At 52.9% G+C, this 19,921-nt stretch overlaps 1 protein-coding gene across 5 annotated transcripts in view; it reads left to right on the top strand.

The window, feature by feature from the left end:
- PLXNA2 (plexin A2) overlaps positions 1-19,921 on the top strand; it is a 171,182-nt gene that overhangs the window by 87,867 nt on the left and 63,394 nt on the right. For all 5 annotated transcript variants that reach the window (XM_062595159.1, XM_062595161.1, XM_062595162.1 and 2 more), the window contains exons 5-7: positions 14,857-14,957; positions 18,718-18,841; positions 19,366-19,519. In XM_062595159.1, the coding sequence (XP_062451143.1) occupies positions 14,857-14,957; positions 18,718-18,841; positions 19,366-19,519 (379 nt within the window). The remainder of the gene's footprint in view (positions 1-14,856; positions 14,958-18,717; positions 18,842-19,365; positions 19,520-19,921) is intronic.

Here is a 19,921-nt window from a genome sequence, read left to right as displayed (position 1 = left end):
TTTCTGATCTCTTATGTAAGAACCTATCCTTGTAACATGCCTTTTCTTTTTCTTGTTGCCGCATCTTGCTGTAGACACTGCAGTAGGAGTATTCATTTTCTGCTTTTTCTTCTTTTGTCTATTTTTTCCTCATCCTCCTCGCCTGATGCATATGGACACCCAGATCCATCCTTCCTTCCTTGCTCCCTCCCTCTGTCCAAGTGCTCGAGGCTTTGCTCCAAGTTCACTGTCCTTCCTCCATGCATCTGTCCATGCTTGCTGCCGGGATCCAAGCTCCGCTCCAGGAGCCTCGGCCGCTGGAAATCGCTGTAGGGCCCCATGGCGTGGTCGGATGCGGAGGCTGACAGCTGAGCTGGTGGAGTGTTTCAGACCATCGATGTTTAGTAAAGGAGTATTTACTTTGACGAAAGAAACTTGCTGTATTTGAATGCAGTGTGGGAAGTCTGCATGCTAGTGGAAGCGAAATCAGCTGCACTCCCAACTCATGTAAATGGGAAAACACATAAACCTCAGTGTGTTGCAGTGAGAAACCACATGCAATGGTTCAGCTAAAACTCTGCTAGCAAAAAAGCATGAGGCTGTCCTGAGACAGCGTGGACTGCTGAAAATACTTGAATTGTTTTGCATTTTCCGTCTCCTGCCTGTCCCAAGGAACATAGGCTATCTTGTGCATACAGTGAAGTCTCTGAAGGTTTGAATACTTTTTTTATGCTCTAACTAATCTTTCTTAATGCTTTACAGCCTCATGTTCTGTAATTGAATGCATTTTATTTAGAAAATAACATTTAGTGCCACTTTGGATTTCCAATTATTCTTCAATCGGACTTTGAGGGCCTGATGTCTTTGTCATTTTGATATGCACAAAAGATGGTAACATCAGAGCAGCCAAACAGCAAATTATTTCCACTACTGATTACTAGGCTTCTGAGTAAAATATGCAGGGCCAAATTTAGTCGTGGCATAAATCTATTGAAATGAATTAAATTATTACACCAGCAGCGAATTTGTCCCACAGCTTCCAAGGATGCTGGAAGAAATTATGGCAACCATAGCTGTCAGTGGAAAACAATGTGAATGTGTCCTTGCTGTGGCTAATGTTAACAGCTCTGTTTTTTCGTGTAGAACGTCTGGAGTAGATCTGTGCTGTGACATTGACAGCACTGACACCTCACCTACTCTCTGCTGCGCTCGCACTGAAAGGAGAAGTTTCTCCTACACATTTTGGGCATCAAAAGCTGCCAGGAGTAGGAAGAGCGGAAAGCTTACCACTGCCTGTGATCGTTCAAGGCACCCCCTCCTTGCTGGGTGACATGACGCGGTCTGATCATCCCAGCGAAACGCGGGTCCTGATCCGCGCCCAGCGCTCCCAGACAGGCTGTTTGCTAAATAAGGGTAGAAACAGTCATCGTGTGTTCGTCTTGTCACTGGCAGATTCCCCTAACAAGCAGGAAAGCTTTCAGATGAAGGGAAGAGGGAGACTCATTTACCCGTGGAAAAGCTCCAAAAGATGGAAGCTGCAGCAAGGTTGTCCATATTTGTTTGCTAGGGCTTGTGATGGACTTTAAGATCCTTGGTGCTGGCTTGCTGCAGGAGCAGAAATTAGCACTATACAGGAGTAAATGGAGTATAATAATCACAAACTTTCTTACAAGTCATTGCTAGAGGACAGAGCTGCCTGCCTCTGGTTTCCACATGTCCTTGTTGCTCAGAGAGAACACAGAGGTTTGATATGCATCTCAGCAAACTCTTTGTTTCTAGCTTTGATTCTGGCCTGCGATGAAATAGCTAACTAATGGCATGTGCTGCACTGCAAGAAGTGTGTATGTGCCTCCAGAAAGGGGAGGAGGCAGGATCTGTGCAGGATTGTTTTCTCCAAAACTGAACAGCCCAGGCGCCTGCAGCATGGATGGTGCCTTGGGGATGGTCCTTGCCAGGAGAGCAGGTGTCCCTGCTCATCTAACCTTGCTCTTCAAGTCTAGACCCTGTCTGTAGGACTCCTCTCTAGCCTTGAGAGGGCAAGTCAGCCCATCTCATCATAGCGCATATCCAAGGCTGCAAGTAACCCCACCGAGCAGAAGGCATTCAGTGCTTACTCCATGCACTTTACCTCCAGGAGAAAGAAAAATCCTGTTAATAGCAGTAACTTGAAATAGCTCACATGTGTTACGCTGAGGTTTCAATGAAAATAAGATCTTAAAGGCTGACACAGTGCCCAGTGCAGTTGTGCTGGGATGTGGGTGAGAGGACCGTGCTCTGTTTTCTTCTTCCGTGATGTGGTCCCCTGGAGCTTTGAGCTGGGTTGTCTCCTGAGATGTTCTCTGGGGATTTATCGTGCTTTGACATTCATCTCTAGTGGACTGTGCTAATCAAACATCCCTTAACCAGACACCTGTATGCGAGAGCCAAGCCTGAGCGCTGTGACTGCGGGGGGCGAGGATTTCCTGCTTTGGGGGAAAGTGCTTACAGCTCATTTTCCTTCAGAATTGGAGTTTGGGATATGCTTAGGAGGGTTCATTTCTCATGCTGGTGGTCAGGTTCCTAAATCATATTTTTGACAGCTGTATGAAATGATATACAAATGGGAAAGTGATAGACAGAGCAGCAGAAAATGGACCGGGGAGGAGAGTGTGATCTGGTTAGCGAGCAACGCTGGCTACCAGGGTGCTGGGACTACAGCAGCGCTCCTGGAGCGGGCAAGGAGCAGGGCCACAGCCAGGCCGTGGGAACGGTGAGGATACCACTCCATGACCTTTAAAGCTACTTGGGGCATTTATATGCTCAGGATTTTAAAGGATCTGCGCCGCTGGGGCGTCTGCTCTGGGACGGACCTGTGGCCCCGGGGGCTGCTCTGCCGTTTCCTGTACGTCCACGTTGCCCGTTGCAGCAGAGCTCCAGCAGCTCGTGAGGCTTCTAGATGCGTCAGCGATGCAGATGAGGCTCCGCCGTTTGGGTCCGACGGGGGTTGGTGGTTACCCCACGCGATGTCCATCCCGGGGGTGGGGGGGTGCGGATTTACTCCCCTGAAGCAAGGAAAGGGTTAAACGCTGGCGGGGTGAGAAGCGGTCGGAGAAGCGGGCAGGGAAGGGGGGGATCTGCCGGGGTCCCTCGCGCTGCGGAGCGCCCTGGGCTCCAGCTGCCTCCAGTGCACATGCTGCTCATTTTTCATACTGAACACAGCTGCCGCCAGCATCTCTCTCCTACCCCTGTTCCTGCCAGTTTTATGAGGAGAGGAATAAAGGGGGGAAGCAGATAACTGCAGAGGTTCATTTGCCAACTGTCAGGCTGCCGGTGCATCAGAAATAGAGTCATCGCTCTGCTTCCCCCGCGCCGCCGCCGTGCAGGCGTCCGTTCATTAGCAGCGTTACTTATTCATGGCCTCCCTAAGCTACCCTGCTTTTGGAGGAAGGGACCTGCTGCTGCTCCCGTTTTTTTCCAGGACGGCTCCGGCCTTAATGAGCTCGCTGTGTGTTTGAGCGGAGGGGGAGACGCTGCCCTTGCCGGGGCCCTACGGCTCAACCCGCGGGAGGAGCGGTCCCTTTAGCCCAGCGGGCTGCGATCGATGCCCCTGCAAGGGCAGGGCTTGGCCGGCGGGGTCTGGCCGGCTCAGCGGGCTGCCCCGCTTTCTGCTGCCTGGTAATTAGAAGCTCTTGGAGAGAGGGAAGAGAGGTCACGCATGGAGAGGGCCTATTAACCCTGTCTCTGGCCGGCTATCCCGCGGAGAAGAGAGCTCCCGACAGCTGCTCTTGTCCAGGCTTCCAGCAGGAAGGCAGCTGGGAAGAGGCAGCGCTCCCCTTCCACCTCTGCTGCCCATTGAACTGATGGGGATTTGCCAGCTGCTGGAGATTTGCCTCTCAAGCCGGCTGGAAAACAGACCACTAGCGAGTAAATTTTGCCTAGAAATGTTAGCAGCAGCATCTCTGCGTGAGCGTGAGGACCACCATTAGGGTTCCCCGAGGCCTGCACCCTGGCAGAAGCACGTCTCCCAGGAAGAGCATAAGAAGCAGGTCACGCACGTAGCAGTGCTGTCCACGTGCGTCCTCGTGGGCTTCGGCGTTCCTGAGGCAGAGGTTGGCCCCAGCGAGCTGATTTCCCAGGAGAACGTCCCAATACTGCCAAATACTTTCTGCCTTTTTGTGGCAACAAGTGCCACATTTTAATTAAGAGACTTAAGAGGATCCTCCCTGCAGTTTTGAGGCTCACTGGAAATGGAGTGCTACCAATCTTCAGGCGAGCTGATTTATTTTGTGATTTCAAAGCATGTTCACACCCGCAGTCTTTCCTTGAGCTGTTGTGTGGGAAGTCTCGGCAGCAGTCTGCGTGATCTTTGTTTCAGTCCATAGGGTCTGTTGCTATGCTGATGCCAATTATATTTACAGAAATGCGTGCATATGCCTGTCAGGCTCTGATAGAGCAAAGAGGAGTTTCCATGCCCAGAAAGCCACTGTTTTGAGTGCTGTATTGGGACAGTGAGATGCTGATGTCAAAGATACTGTTTACAACAGGGCTTGATATGGCTTCTAGGGACAAGTGACTTAATATTGCAGCACTGTGAACATTAATGCAGCAATTCTGGAGTTTACATATAAGCTCTGAGCTTATAACTGCAGCCCGTTGCCTCTGCCTCTCATCAAAGCAATGCCATAGCTTCAGAGCTGCTCTTTGATTCTGCTTCTCCCATGTAGCAAAACAGCAGCCTGAGGAAAAGCAAGTAAAGATGACAATGAAATTCTTTGCTCAACCTTCTCTGGCTGCAAAAGCCATTCCAGCTTTTATTTCAGATTATGGGAGGTCCTTGGTTAGTCTTCCTAGTTTCCCAGGGGCACTTCCAAGCCGCAATGTTTGCTCTGCGGTGTGCAAGGGGAGGGGAAGCGGCTATTTACAGTGCTGACTTGGGTGGTGGTGCTGAAAATTGAAGTCAGGTCCCAAAGGATGGGAATGTTGTGGGGAAAGTTTGATGGGCAAAAACCACCATGTTGTGACTTGTGACCTACCGAAACCCGTAATTGTGTGTTTAAAGTAAACCCCAGACAAGCACTGTTTCTTTTGCCTCCATCCTGGCAACTCGCCATTGGTTTCAAGGGCTCCTATCACTCATCTTGTGGTTAGCTGGTCGGGAGTCACCCTAGTATTTGGGAAAGGAATGTTAAAGGGCTGTTATGTAAACCAACCACTGTCTGAACAGACTGTGTTTTCAGTGTAAATCTGCTGCAGGGAATGATTAAACCTTCATTTAGTCTTTTTTATTATTTCATTAAATAAGATTTATACAGGTATAGCATTGGAAAGGTCACCCCTCCCCTGAGCTGTGGGAAGAGCTCGGCACATTCTTCCCTTTTCACTTTCCTGCTTCACCAGTTGTTTTTTTGGGGGGGGAAGCACAAGGGCTTGGTTTTGTTGCCTTTCTAGTGAGTTAATTTATATCTGCTTGCTGCGCACACCCCCCCCTTGCCCCTCCTACCCTCCCCGCTTCTCGCCCGTCGCGACTCCTTCGTGCTCAGCGGTGTTTTGGACGGAGTAACAGGCGTTCTGTTCGGCCAGCGTCTGACACCTCCCCAAAAGAGTTCGTCCCCGCTGAGGGAGAGGAGGTGGATTATGTCGATTTGCTCTGTAAGAAACACTAGATGACATATCTGATGACTGAAGCGAGGACCTGGGATTAGGGCTCAAATTCTGCGGCTTGCTGTAGCGCAGCAGTCTGCTGTGCGCTCTCCCTGGAAGCTGCTCTTCCTTGTATCTCTAAAATATTTGATCGTGCTATTCTAGTTCACTGATAGGTTACGAGACTGGATAAGCCTCTGCAACAAGCTTTTGCAAAGCCATTTAAGATCCCCTAATGGTCACACCTGAGTATGTGTGCCTACAGTCAACCTCATGCTGTTTATCCTATCAGGTAGGTTGGCCATCCACCTCTGACCACATCCTTTACCAGGTGGTGGCCCTAATCACACAGAGAAGATATCCGTTTGGGTGCCTAGCTCAAGCAGCCAAGAAGGTTCAAAGTCTAGGGCAGCAGAGCTGGAAACAGCGTTTTGCAGCTTTCCTAGTGGCAACCTATCCTCTGGAGGCTTCCTGAACCCCCAAAACCAGATGATTGGCCTCAGTTCCACAAGGGTTGGAGGCTGGGATGCAAAGGCAAGGGTCTCTCATTGACATTGCCTTTACCAGCATCAACTTTCATCATTAGTAACCAAATGTCACCAAAACACCTAGGAATTATCCATCCATGATCTCTTCATTAGAGAAGGCCTCTGATCAGGTTAATCTCACGCTTCGTGCCTGGAGAAGAGGGCTCTGAGCAGCTGTAACCACCAGCAAGTGTGCTTAGAGGGGGCTTCTGAGGTGGAAGGATGCCGTGAGCATCAGGGTTGAAGTGAACTGGCAGTGGTTGCTGGGTTTTTGCACAGAAGTGCAAGGGCTGAAGTGATGGTGTGGGTAGTGTTAATTGAGGCTAACGAGGTACCCCCGGAAGCGACGTGCTGCCCATGCTGGCTAGCTTGGGTCTCCTTTGGAAAGGAGGGAATGGGGGAATCTGAGCCTTGATGCATGTGCTTCCCCCCCCCTCCCCCCCAGCCTCTAAATGATCTCCTCTCCCTTTTGGGAGAGAAAAGCCAAAGCAAGTCGAGGGGAGGGGGAGGATATGTTTTAACAGTAAATATAGCCTTGTTATTTATCGATGCAGAGTAATTGAAGTAATTTCATGTCGTTTTTAAATGCAGTGCCTTGGGATCTAATCTATCTGTCTAATATTAATGGGTAATATTTGGTTGCCTCATTCATTCATTACTGTTTTCATTAAGACTCTAATCCCATTTAGGAGTCTGTTTGTCATTTTAAACTCCTCTGTTTTATCTTAGCATGCCATAATCCTTTTTAACAACTTAACTGAATTTATGAGTTGTAGGCTAGCAGTTTGGGGGAAGGGGCCTCTGCTGTCTAGCATGTGGTTTTATGGGGAGAGAGGAAAAACAGAAGGCTGAAGGCAATCGCAAGCAGCAGGCGCTGAGCATCCCGTGACACACGCCGCTCGGATCCGGGATGCTCACAGCAGATCTCGAAGTCGGCGTTTCAGACCATGGAGTCCGCTCCCCCGAGGCGCAGAGTTCCTTGACGCCCCTTCTGCGGCCTCCAGCACTGCCGAAAGGGTGGAAAGGGCATCGGGGCCGGGGCCGGGGCGTTTCGCCCCTGCCCACCCCTCCGCGGCTCCTCCGGCGGCACCCGGCTCACCTGCGGTGCCGAGCGCGCCGCGGAGTCGCGCCGGAGCCGGGGAACCCCGGAGCTGGGAGGGGTCCAAGTCTAATTAGCGTTCCCGGGAATCAAACCATTGTGCTGTTAATGATTCTCTGGCAATGTTCTGACTAAAACAGTAATTTTAATAAGCGCAGCCCAATTGTGAGTGTTCCTTGAACACCTAATTACTTCGGTTATAACGGCAGAACTATTCGGAATTCTATTTTTGCCACTGACTTACAAAACAGAGAAGGAGCGAAGTGCGCTCTTTATAATTATTCACCTTAATTAATTTTCTAAGCTTCTGTTAAAACTTTCAAATGATTGCAGGGAGAGTGTTACAAGTTACATGGCAGCAAGGCAAAGCGGTGATGAAGAGGCCATGAACTGATGCGAGATAAAAGTTTACTGTGTCGGATTGATCCCCACCTGAGCCCAGAAATCCTGGAAAGCTGCTCCCCTCTTATCCGTGTTAATTAGTTCCCCCGAGGCTCGGACTAATCACCATCGCACAAAGGCGGTATCGCGTTGGCTGGGTGGCCGTTTCGGGGTGGTCTTGCTGTGCAACTTGCCATTTGTCAGAAGACCGTGCCAATGTTTGCAGAAAGCCTCTTCTAGTAAAAACAGCCGCATGTTCCGACGGGAGCGATCGCCTTTGAACCGCGGAGTTCAGGAGCGCTGAGAAGTGCTTCCCGTGCCATCGTAAGGGCAAGTATCCCAAGCAAAGCTTTGCATCAGTTGTGAAATAAAATTCATGCTTGCTTCCATGAAAATACTAGAAGGTCCAACCCTGCACAACATGAAGCAGTTGTGTTTCTACTCCCTGCACAGGGACTGAAGGCACCTTTTCTGGAAGGGGACGAGAAGTGCTGTAGCTGTAGCCGAAATGTAGATCCACGGAGGCATGGTTATTTTTTCAGAGGAGAAAACACATGGATGTGTTGTGACACAACCTAGTTTTCTTTATGCAGGCGCCGTCTTAGCATCACATTCCTTGTTTTTAGTTTGTGTAAGTATTTCTCATGCTAGCTCCTTTTCTTGCCAGGAAAGTAGAATTTCTTTGGATCAATAAAGTTATCCAATACTCTGGAAGTACAGAGCAGCTTAGTGTCCCCCACCCCTCGCCTTCCAGATGCAGATGGTGCGTGCAGAGCACGAGGGAGAGCTGCTGCTGCCAAGCCGCTTTCGAGCTGCCGTTGTCACGTGTACGCTCACGCGGGCTTGCTGGGGGCTAACTTTGAGCAGCTGGTGGGCATATGAATGACGGCAAAATACTGCGTGTAACGTTCGCTGTGCTTGTGCTAAGAGCTGCTGGTGGCAGGGAAGGAGCCTGCTGCTCTTGGTGGGGGGCTGACGGTGTCCAGGCTGCCGGCTGCACGGGGCCGGGGCGGCACCGGTGGGGCCGGGCTCTTGGGGAGAACGGTGCTCAGTTTGGGTCTGGGTGGCGTGCAGCCACTCAGTTTGGCTGAAATTGAGGTACCTCTGGGCTGTGGTGGGGGTCAGGGGCTATGGTACGTACCTGGGAGGTGCTGGTCGTCCTCCTCCAGGTTTGCATGATCTTGCGCTTCTCTTTGGGGCAGGAATGTGATCTCTGCCTGGCATGGTGTTATTCCAGCAGATCTTGCTCGGACATTTCATACTGAGGTAGTGATTAACTGGGGTTGTGGTAAACCCTAAGAAAGCATTTGTCTGCGTGGGTCTGTCTGCCAAAACACGAGTCTGCTCCAAGCCCCAGTCCTGCCCCGGATTCGATGGAGGAACCTCTGGCTTGAGGATGATTTTATAGCTTGATTAAACCACGCTCTGGGACATTTGCTCTTTTTCCACCCTCTTTTCCTCCCAGGGGAGGCTGCCCTTTCATTTCGTTCCTTCCCGCAGGAATCTAGCCCTGCACACGGAGGGCAGTAAGAGGGCAGCTGGGAGCCAAGGAGAGAGGTTTGCTTTGAGGCGGTCTGATTACTAACTGGAAAAGCTCTCCACTCTCCTGTGCTTAAACACAGCTTGTCCTGGTAAGGTGCTAATGAGGTTCTTACAGCACCAAAGCCAAGCTCGTTGAAAAGGTTGCTTGGATCAGAGTTTAAGGGACTTTCCCTGTGTGGTTGTGCAGCACTGTAATTAAATAATCCCTTTGTAGTCATGGAAACGTTGTCTCTGTGTCCTCTCCCACTCACTGTTTTGCTGCCAAAAGTTACAGACGTTGATTTGATTCTGACAGCCCTTCGGTAACTCTGGCAATCCATCCTCTGCGGAGCCGAGTGGGAGAAGAGCTGGGTCTTGCAGAAGCTGCTTTACCCGCCCGGGAGGACTCGCCCTCCTCTGCTCCTCGCCTGACAGCGGAGTTTCATCCTTTACGGTGCCTCATGGCTTCGTCCCTGCTGGGTTAGGTGTTCCTGTATCCAGGCTCGAGTTGTGCTCGCGAGCGCTCGGTGAAGCTCCGCTCCGAGCGTAACACGCCCGTTGTCACAGCCATGGCAGTGAAGGAGGGAAGCGGACGTGTCTCAGCCAGGTTGCTCCCTCGTGCGCTTGCAGGTGCTTTGCTCAGTCCCGTTTTAAACAGCCCCTGAGCGCGTTCCCTTAGGAGGCTGCTCAGCAAGCAGAGCCCTCCGGGGAAGTTCCCCGACGCTCTTCAACCAAAACGTTCCTCCTTTGGTCCCTCCATGTGTCCTAGCTGTTGCCGCATGCAATGCACTGGCTACATCCCGCTTGCTGCTGGAGCATCGGCACCGCTCGCGGCTGACATCAGCTCTGTGTGTGTCTGGCCGAGTTTCTGGGTTTCTCCCCCGGGAGGCTGCCCGAGTCAATGAGTCACTTCCAGATGGGACTTTTCATACTGTTGAGGACCGACTGGACCCATAGTGCTTTTTCTTTTTCACCTGAAAAATAAGTGCTTCTCAGCCCTGCATGCTCCTCTTAATTTGGCTGAATGTCTATTGCAAAAGGGCTCAAGATTTGAACAACACTGTTTGAAGAGGTTGGGAGCAAAAACAGTGGAAAGAAGAGTTTGTCAAACTTTTTTTTTTTACAAACCTCCAAGGGAGCTGGACCTCGTTTTCCCCAGCCCTGTCACCTGCTGGCCCCCTGACACGTTAGCAGCTGGAACAGATGAGTCCCCCTTGCTCCTTCCCACAGTTTTTCATGTCTCCTGCTGCAGCACAAAATGGAGCTCTTTCAAGAATGAAGGAAAGAAAAAGAATCTCATTGGAAGGTTCATCAACTTCGGGCTCCTGCTCACTGAGTGATAGATAGCTTTAATTACATTGCACTAGTTGGCATCTCTACCACACTCCCCAAAGTCATTAAAAATAGATTTTGTGTTTGAACTCCACTACCCCGGTGGCTCTGCAGGCAACGTGCCATACGGATGGGACGCCCTGTGGGCCGGCTCCGCGCCACAGAGGTCAGAGGCCTCCACTGGTAGCAGGCATGAGCTATGGAAACTTTATGTATGTATTTATCTGGAAGTAGATTCTTGCACTTATTATTTTCTCTGGGGTCTTGTGGAGTTTTGGTTCATATGTTTTAAGAAATTTGGAGAGTCTATTGAGATTTTGCTTTTTTTGTTTGTTTTTTGTTTTATTTTTTTGGCTGATGTTGCAGGTCAGGCAGTCAAGGAAAGCAGTAATGAGACTCTATAATTTAGTTTTTGGGAAATAGGCTCTTGAACAGAGAAGTGAAAAGCTCACAGCAGCGCTTGTGTGGGGGCTGGAGGAGGAGAAGCAGCAGCCAGGATGGCGGCAGCAGGCACCACTGGTGGAGGGAAGAAAACTCCCCGGAGGCTGTTCTCGGCCGCTGTCCTTGGCACGTGCAGCTCTTCGGTCCTGCTGAACCCCTTCGGCGCTGCGCATACGCTGCGACGCGCCAGCGTGCAGCGCGGGATGTCCCTGCTGTCCCTGCGCTGCCTTGCCGCCTGGTTCAGCGGAGATGTCCGCACGTGGCCCTGCCCGTCGTGCACGCCGGAGCTGCGGGATGAGTTTGCACTCGGGAAAGCGGCCGGGAGTTCAGCATGCCTCTGCCTGGCTTCAGCACCTCTGGCCCCGTGTTTCTGATAGCTCAAACGGAGGTCTCAGGGCATCCTGAATTAGCATCCAAGGTTCGCTCCAAGATTTGCTTGTGCTGCAAGATGAGGGCGGAAGTCGAGACTTCTGCTCTGGGGATGCAGCAGAGCTTCGGCTCAGTGGATAAGTTCATCAGTTCAGACAACAGAGCTTTCCTGGGGCTTAGCCTGGGGTTGCAAAATACACTCCTGGAGTGATGATAGACCTTCTCAGATGTTTGCCTGGAGAGCCAGGAGTACTTCTGTGACCTATCTTCTTTAATATAAATAAAGAGAACTATTTGCATTTAAAAACTAAATACCGAAAGGCAAAGCCCTTTTCAAATAAACCCCCTTTTCTGCAGATTGCCCCCAGGGGCTGGTGAGGATGAGAGTGCAAATACACCAGACTCTGGCAGCTCTTGGTCCCATCGGCATCTGTGGAGCTGGAAGGTGCTCGTGCCCCACGCGCTCGCTCGGGATGCCCAAGTGCCTCTGCCGTCTTCTAACTGTTTCTTTTCAGCTGCTTTTTAGCATCCACCATCTCCTTTTGCTTTTGCTTGGCAGTTGCAATGAAAGAGGGCGGTGGGGAAAAAGCTCTTGGTCTTCCCAGGCGCTGTCGCTGCTGAAAGCGAGCAGAGGAAGACCTCAAGCCTTCGTCTCCGGCAAGGCGCGGAGCTGCCAGCTGCCGCCGTACGGGGCTGGGGCTTACGACAGCCTTGTGGCTTTTGCCAGGCTGCTGCTGCGTCGTTTTGCCGTAGCGTTTAGTTTTCAGCAGTCACTGGAATCCTTCATTTCTCTGTGTGATGTCGGTGGCTCTTGCGAAGTTTCTTTCCCCGAATCGGCAGCAATCCATGGTGTTTTTCCTTCCGCCTGCAGCCAGCCACCTGTCTGCAGCATGGTGTGCCTTATCTTCTGCGCTCTCCTCGCACAGGGTTTCACATACACAAATGCTTCAGTCTCACAATGATAATAAGGCTGGCAAAGAAGGGTTTAAAAAGCCAACAGCATTTTTCCACCCTACCTCCGGAACGAGGAAGGGAATCTGAGCTTTCCGTCTATGTGCTCTCTGAAGGAAACAGCTCAGTCTCGCGTGTTCACAATAGGTGTGTGACAACACATGGAAATATCCTACTATTAATGGGATTTCTCATGTTTTCCATTAAAATGAAACCTATTCTTTAGAGTGCTGGAACCTTTCAGATATTTGGGTTGTAAGGATGATCGATAACATACTGGTATTGTGAGAGCTGGACAAATACCAGACAAAAACCCAACCTATTTTCTTGCATTTGAATACTTAAATGGTTTCTGTTCATAATCTTTCTGCAACTTCTTCATGTGAATGTTTCCTTGGGTTTTGAAGCAATACAGATTCTCTGGCATCAATTTTTGCAAAGAATGCATTTCAAAGTCGCAGGCCTAAGCACTTGAGAACTTGAGAAGAGCAGATGGTATGTTCACTCCTGATGTGTCAAGCCTTGGTCCAGTGGGGAAGGGGAAGCAAAGCAGCCGGCCCTGGAGCCGTTGGGGCTACGGAAGGGGCAACCTGGAGGCATCTGCGAGGGCTCGGTTCTCTCTTGCTGTCAGCAGGGCCAGGTGCCCAGGCCAGGTCCCCAAAACCCTACCTTGTCCCATTTACAGCTGGGCTGATTTTGGTTCAGTGTGGTAAGGACAAAGAACGTGTATGTTGTATGCGGGGCCGTATTTTATATTACGTTTGTAGTAAAAGGACCTTAAGAGCTGCATCCCTATCGTACCGGGTTCTGCAGAAGTCTTTACTGAGAGGCTGTTTCTGTCCTCAGAGCTTACGCTGTCTTTAAACCAAATGTCCCAGGTGGGCACGTGAGGGGCAGGAGACCTGCAAAGCCCAGGTGGCCGGAAGCCTTCTGCAGCTGACACTCAAACCCAGCTCACTCAAGCCCTTTGCACTTCCGTGCTCTTCCTTCATCCTACATCTCTCTTCCCCATTTCTAAGCTGAAGTTCCTTGCAGAGCCATCCGGTACCCAGCCCTGCCCCTCGCCTCCGACGGGCACCCCTCACCGCTCATCAGCCTCCAGATCTGCTTTGCTCTTAGTTTTCTCCAGGCTTAGCTGTGCATGTCCCGTGGACTTTGGCTCTGCTGAAAAAAACAGATATCCCCACAGATACACACGATTTTTGTTTTCCGAAAAGCTGTTGAGTAGGGCTCAGGAAACAAGAAGAATAGCAGCCCTATTGGTGTCATGTTTAGAGAGGAACTGGGTTCTCACTATATCAACAGCACTTGGCGTGAAAGTGGCCTTTGTGCGCGGAGACACTGCTGCCTTTCAGCCCCGCGCGCCCCAGCTGCTGCGCGCCGCCCGCCGCGGTGACGGACAGAGCGAGTGCAGGGCACACAGTTGTTTTAATTTGCAGCCAGTTGCAGGCATCGCTCCCAGGGGGGCCCCGAAAGCCAAGGTGCGGGGCCAGGCCCGCTGCACAAGGGCGCTGTGGGGAGGAAGGAGCCGGTCCCGGGCTACCAGGGAGGCCACCTGGATGGGAATCAGAAACATCCTTCTCAGGCATGCTGGAGCATGCGGGGTCCCCCCCCCCACACCCTCCACTTCTTTAAAACAGAAAAGCTGCTTTCTCTGCTCACTTTCATCTCTAACACAAGGACTCCTTTTTCTTTAAATATTTGCCTTTCCATTTCTCTTTATTAAAGCCTTAAACATGCAACCAAGTGTTTTGAGGGATTCCAAACCAGGCGGGAGGCAGGCTGGTTTCAGGTTTGCGTTTTGCTTCTTAAGTACGTAGCATCTTTTCTGTCCTGATGCATGAAGCCCCAGCCCACAGCATTTTGTGTTAAAAGTGCTGGAAGTACCTGCTAGTGCTGAGGCCATACAGACTCCTGGAAATTTGCTGTTGCTGACGCCTTGCACCACCATTAAAACCAACATGAAGTCATCACAGTGTGCTGCTGGTCTAGGACCTCCATTTGGTCATATTGGTGGCAAGTTTCTTTGTAGAGCTTTGGAGGCAGAGGCAGCGAGTCAGTGCTACGCTGCTCAACGAGATGAGTTCGTGGGGAAGGGAGGCGAACAGCATGTTTTAGTGAGCTCCGTTCCTCCTTGTTGTGGTGTGGTTCAAGAGGGCTCTGCCTGGGCGGCTGGGGTGTCACAGGAGACCTCTGGCTTGTGGAGTACGTTGTTCCTCAACAGGCTTAACCATCTCTTGCTCCTGGTAGGAACTGCACGTGCTGCCTATCACCGGGGTTGCTGGAGAACGACTTGCAGGCCCAGCTCGAGAGCAGAGCGGCCAAGTGCAGCTGTGCAGAGGATTTTTTTTTTTTGAGCGAAGGCAGAGCACAGCACGGGCAGTCAGGCCTCCAAGATTGTACACCCATAGGTACCACTGTGTGGCTTTGCCTAAGTGGCAGAATGGCTTCATGACAGTATTTCCTATTGCTGCCTGACTTTTGTGCAAGTGTTAGAATGAATTCATTGAAGTTTGTGAACTGCTTTTGCATTACTCAAATAACGCCTGCTCAGTCGGTCCTGTAGCTGCTCTTCTGTTATATGCTGTTACCGTGCAAGGCGAAGGCGCTGAGTGTGTGTGTCTGCTTCCCTTCCAGGTGTCCCGGGTGCCCGTAGAGTCCTGCGAGCAGTACACGACCTGCGGGGAGTGCCTGAGCTCGGGGGACCCGCACTGCGGCTGGTGCACGCTTCACCACGTGTAAGTCCAGCCTCGGCCGTTTGGTTTAACGTGGTGGTGGCAATGACAAAAGCAGCCTCGAAACCTACCTGGCACTTCCCATGTAATCTTTGCACACATGAATTAGGCTGAAGTTCCTTAAATCCATTCCTCTCTTCCCGGGACACTTCCTGCGTTGCAGCGCGAATGCCCCTGAAAATCCCTGAGCTCCTGGGAGGAAGTAAAGGAAGATGTGTTCCACCTCTCCTCAGGCACAGCGTGGCGAGAGGGTGACATGGGACGCCACAGAAAAGCAGAATTTAAACCTGGGCGAGCAGAGACCTTGCGTTTTGCACGCTGCTACTGTTCACCCAAGTCACTGGTCTCTCCTGGTTAACAGGGTGTTTCTAGAGGCCCAAGTAGACGTGATGATGCGAGCGGGGCTCGCAGCGAGGTTTCAGCACTGGAACAGAGCAGAGCACTAACCCCTGTTAAGTGCAGCTGGAAGAGGTGTTTAAGTTCTGCAGGGGAAGGTCAGAGCGGGGCTCGCAGGGCCGTGGGCAGGTGCGATGCTGGCAGCCCCACTGCACGCAACGGGCTCAAAGGGCTCCGGGTTTTCCTCTGGGAGCTCCGGGAAACGCGCTCTGAATTCAAGAGGTGTCTGTGCTCCCTCTTCCACCCCGCTGCAACGGTAACGATTGCTTCCTAAAGCGGAAGGGGGACGAGGGGAACCCGGCTCGGGGAGGAGGAGGAGCAGAGGAATAGAAATCCCTCCGGCTTCGTGCCAGCTAGCGAAGCAGCCCCGCTAAATGCATGGAAGTCGGGGCGGAGGCAGAGTTCAGGGCCCTGCACAATAGCACTTGGCCGCACGCCGAAGCAGCAGGTGTTGGGAGGGTGAGAAGCGAGCGAGGGAAGCTCGCATGCAAAATGTGGCCTGGATCAGGGACCTCTGTGCTTTGGGGTGTAAACGGGCTTCCAGCGCCCGTCAGGGTTCGTGCGATTTGCAAAGAGGCGTCGAGGCGCGCGGGGAGGCTCAGCAAAACGCCGGCTGGCACGAGGCACCGGGCTGGCTCCCCCGGTCCGTTGGGGCGCACAGCCCTCTGCCGTGTCCTGCCGCGCCGCGGTGCCGCGGGAGCCGAGCGCGTCCCTTCCCTTGCCTCCCGCTCCCCGGCTTTGTCCGAAGAGAAAACCCTCAACGTCAGGAGGGGAGAAAAGTGTCATTTCCTCTGCCCTTTTGGCCATGACATTGAGGCATCAACCTCTTCCCAGCAAGAGTTTCTTCCCTGATGGTGTTTCTCAATCCACCTTTGGGTTCCTCCGCTTCCCTGGCCTGCTTGGAGCAATGATCATTTTTTAGCCCTCGTCTTAAGCTGTAAAGAACTGAGTTTATCTCACTGTTGCTGAAGCCTCCATCATATCTGCGCAGAGGCCCCAAGTGCTGGAGCATTCGCGTTTAATCCGTCATCTCTCTCCTCTAGCTCGTAGCCCTGTGAGCCGGAGGGGCTGCTGCTGCGCGCCGGGCGCAAGGAGAGGTCCCTGCGCCGGCGCGCGGGCGCTCGGCAGCCAGCAAGCCAGAGCCAGTTTCAGCCAATAATAAAAGAATCCAGAGTAAACCGTTCATTATGTATTTTTATGTAAACCCCTCGTTATGTGATTGCTATTATCATACCTAAAGGCTGGAGTTTGTGATTAAGGCTCTACAGTGCCCTTATGCATACACATATTTGCAATTTAAGAGTGACGATGCTCATAAACACGAGCTACCCGTGAGGATTAAATGAGTGACCGCCGGGTGCGCAAGCAGGCGTTGGTCATGCCTGTGCCAAGCCTGCACCGACGGGGTAGCTCCAGTGTCCGTACGCACGAGAGCTGCGCTGGCAGCAGCCCCAGAGCTGCCAGAGGAGCTTGACTAGGTGGTAGCTGTGGGCAGCATGTGTTGCACCAAGTTTTAAGGAATCCAGGAAATCTTAGAACGTGCTAAAGAAACCTGGAGAAACAGTGTTCACAGCGTGGCCCCTTGAGCAGCAATGAGAAAGAAGCTGAGTAGCTTGTCCTGTGCCCGGCTCCTCTCGTATGTCCCTTCCAGCCTGGGTTTTGCCCTCCTTGCAAATTCTCTTTCTCTGTATTTGAGAAAGAGAGAATTTGTGCTGCTCCTCTTTTAAAGCCAGTGCTCTTGGGGAGCAGGCGGAGGCCTTGAGGAGATGGTTAAAGAGCCTCTTCAGCCCAGTGGGATTTGAGACCTGCAAGACTCTTCCATACGCTGCTCTCTGCAAGTATGTTATTGTCTACAGACCTATTTATCTCTGTTCGGGCTGTTGCCATAAATAGTATGATAAAAAAAGAACCGTTCCAGCGAGTCAATGAGATAAAGGCTCCAGTCAAGAGCTCACTTTAAAGCTATCTTACAGATTCACTTAAACCTCAATAATTCTTCCTTTGGCAGCATTCATATTTAACTCCATTATATCTCCAAAAAAGAAGATCGAGAGGGTGAGGAGACCCGCGAGATTGTTTGCAGGGTATCGCAGTGGCTGTTTGGGAGCAGGAAGTGTAAACTCCGCTCTTCTTTTTCCGGAGCAAATAGGCTCTCAGCAAGGATGATAGCTCACTGTTTTGAAGCTTGGAGAAGTGATTTTGCAAGGCGCTTGTCAGCTGATCTTCGCTAGATCTGGCATGGCAAAAGCAAGACTTTGTGTGGGCACCTGGCGTTTCCGCTAATGTATGCGTTTACGCAAGCAGTCTGAGCACGGCGCCTCGTTAGCAGGAGTAACATATACGCTCAAGTAAATGTCAAAAAAGAACTTACTGGTGACGATATCTCGATCGTCCAATCTTTGCACTGCAGTTTTAAATAAGGTCAAGATCAATAGCGAGTGAAAAGTGATAAAGTTTGCTGATAGTTCATTAACATCTTTCAAAATGCAAATATATGTTGTGTGCTCCCAGGAGTGGAGTCTGAAGAACCAGATTTTCCCCAAATGGCATAAGATGGAGAATCACTGAGGGATCCCACTGCCGGGCAGGGCTGCGGTTTGAAACGTTTCCGTAATTCCTGGGTTCCCGGTGGCCCGGGTCTCCCGCGGTGTGATCGACTCCGGCTCGCGTCTGCCCTGCAGCGGTGGTGCCTGCAGCGAGGGGTCCGGACGGGACGGCGTCCCCTTCGTTTGCTAATTCCGTCGAGCCGCCCGTTAGGCGTCCCGCGGGGCTGAGCGAGGCTGCAGGGGCGCTTCCCGCGCCAGCACCATCTGCTGCGCTCTCCAGCGCTGCGTCGGCAAAGCACGGGAGTCTTGTCCTGTTCCCTTGTGTTTTCGATATCTTTGATGCTGGGTCGAAGTCTCGGCCCGCTCTTAGGACCCCTGCAAGGGGAAGGCAGGGACAGCGAGGCAGCTGCGCGCGCGCGCCGTGGGCCGCGCAGTCCCAGCCGCTCTCTTGGGCACGCTTAGTGGGTCCCGTCCCTGGAGGTGGGAACGGGAGAGAGCCGGGGAGACCAAGGCACGAGAGCCAGCAAAGCGCCCGCTCCGCGGCTGGGGCAGAGGAAATTCCCGTTTCCGACACCGCCGCGCTCTGTGGCCTCGGGAAGAGCGGAGGAACGAGCCCCGCGGCTTTGAACGCAGGAACGTTCGAACGGCGGCAGCAGCTCGGTGCCACCTTTGGCGGCTCTGTGCCGCGGTTTCGGTGCGGATCGGGACGTTACGGCTCGCGGGACGGGGCCGAGGGGAGGCAGGCGCCCGGAGTCGTTGCCGGGACCCGCTTGGGTCTCCCGTCCCGCGAAGGCGCTCACGCCCGCACCCGTGCGCCCCAGGTGCTCGCCGAGGGACAGCTGCCGGCGGGCGGACGAGCCGAACCGATTCGCCGCCAGCATCGGCCAGTGCATGAGCGTCAGCGTGCAGCCCAGCAGCATCTCCGTGTCGGAGCACAGCCGCCCGGTAGGTGCTGCGCGGCGCGCGCCTCCGACGCGTTCCGGGCTCGCGCCCGTCGGTCCCTTCTCCGGCCTCCCTCCCGTCCCGGGCGCGCAAGCGTTTCTGCGTGAGGCCCGGCTTGCGGAGGGGCCGGGGAGGGGAGGGGATGGGGGGACGTGGGGATCGCAGCCACAAGCTCCCTTTCCTGCTGGGCTGCTGCGTTTGGCGCTGCGGGACGCGGGCCCCGGGGGCAGCGGTGCTGCGGGCGGTTGCAATTGCCACCTGCCCTGATTTGCGGTACCGGCGGCTCGGCGAGGTGCTTGGGTGCCGCTGAAGAAGCAGCTGCATCCTTGGCTTGCCTTTTTGCTCCTCGCTTCGCCTGGAGCAGCAGTTGGCTGCCTCCTGCGTGCGGACGGCGCTTTACAGGGTCGCTGTTCAGTGGGAAAACAGCTGGTGGTGAAAACACGAAGGAAACTTGAGCAGCCCGGGCTGCGAGCAGGTTGCTGGCTGGGTTTTATTTCCTCTCTGCCTCCCCTTTCCCCTTGCTGCAGCTCAGCCTGCTGGTGAGCGACGCTCCAGACCTGTCGGCTGGGATCACCTGCCTCTTCGGAAACCTCACTGAGGTGGAAGGTGGGGTGTCGGGCAGCCAGGTGGTGTGCGTTTCGCCAGCCGCCAAAGATGTCCCTGCCATACCTGTGGATCAAGGTGAGTGACTGGCCCCTGCGTAGGAGCGTGGCCTCTACAGCCCCAGAGCGAGGTGCAGGTCCAGAAGTACGTCAGATAGAGCAGACCTCTTTGGGGCTGCTGCTGGAGAAATTCATGCTTCTACCAAAGAGCATCGAACACCAGGAGGTGAATACACCTCTTCCATAAAAATTTCATGCCGCCTGAGCTAAGGTGGGCTGGAGCTGTAGCACCATGTGCTTGGCCCATTCTTGCAGCCTTCCCCAGCATCTGCTGCCGCAGAGATTCTGGGGCAGGATCTGGGGCTCTGCCCCGTGGCCGCTCTGGAGTCCGGCAGCAGCTGGCAGCTTTGCTGTGCTGGGTGGATCCAGAAAGTAGGAGCTGCTCTGCCATGCCTGACTCAGCACCCATGAGTAGGTGGTA

This window comes from Rhea pennata, chromosome 25, assembly GCF_028389875.1.
Source record: "Rhea pennata isolate bPtePen1 chromosome 25, bPtePen1.pri, whole genome shotgun sequence".
Taxonomy (NCBI): domain Eukaryota; kingdom Metazoa; phylum Chordata; class Aves; order Rheiformes; family Rheidae; genus Rhea; species Rhea pennata.
The sequence above is the reverse complement of the archived record's forward strand: the minus strand, read 5'-3'. Positions and strand labels throughout refer to the sequence as shown.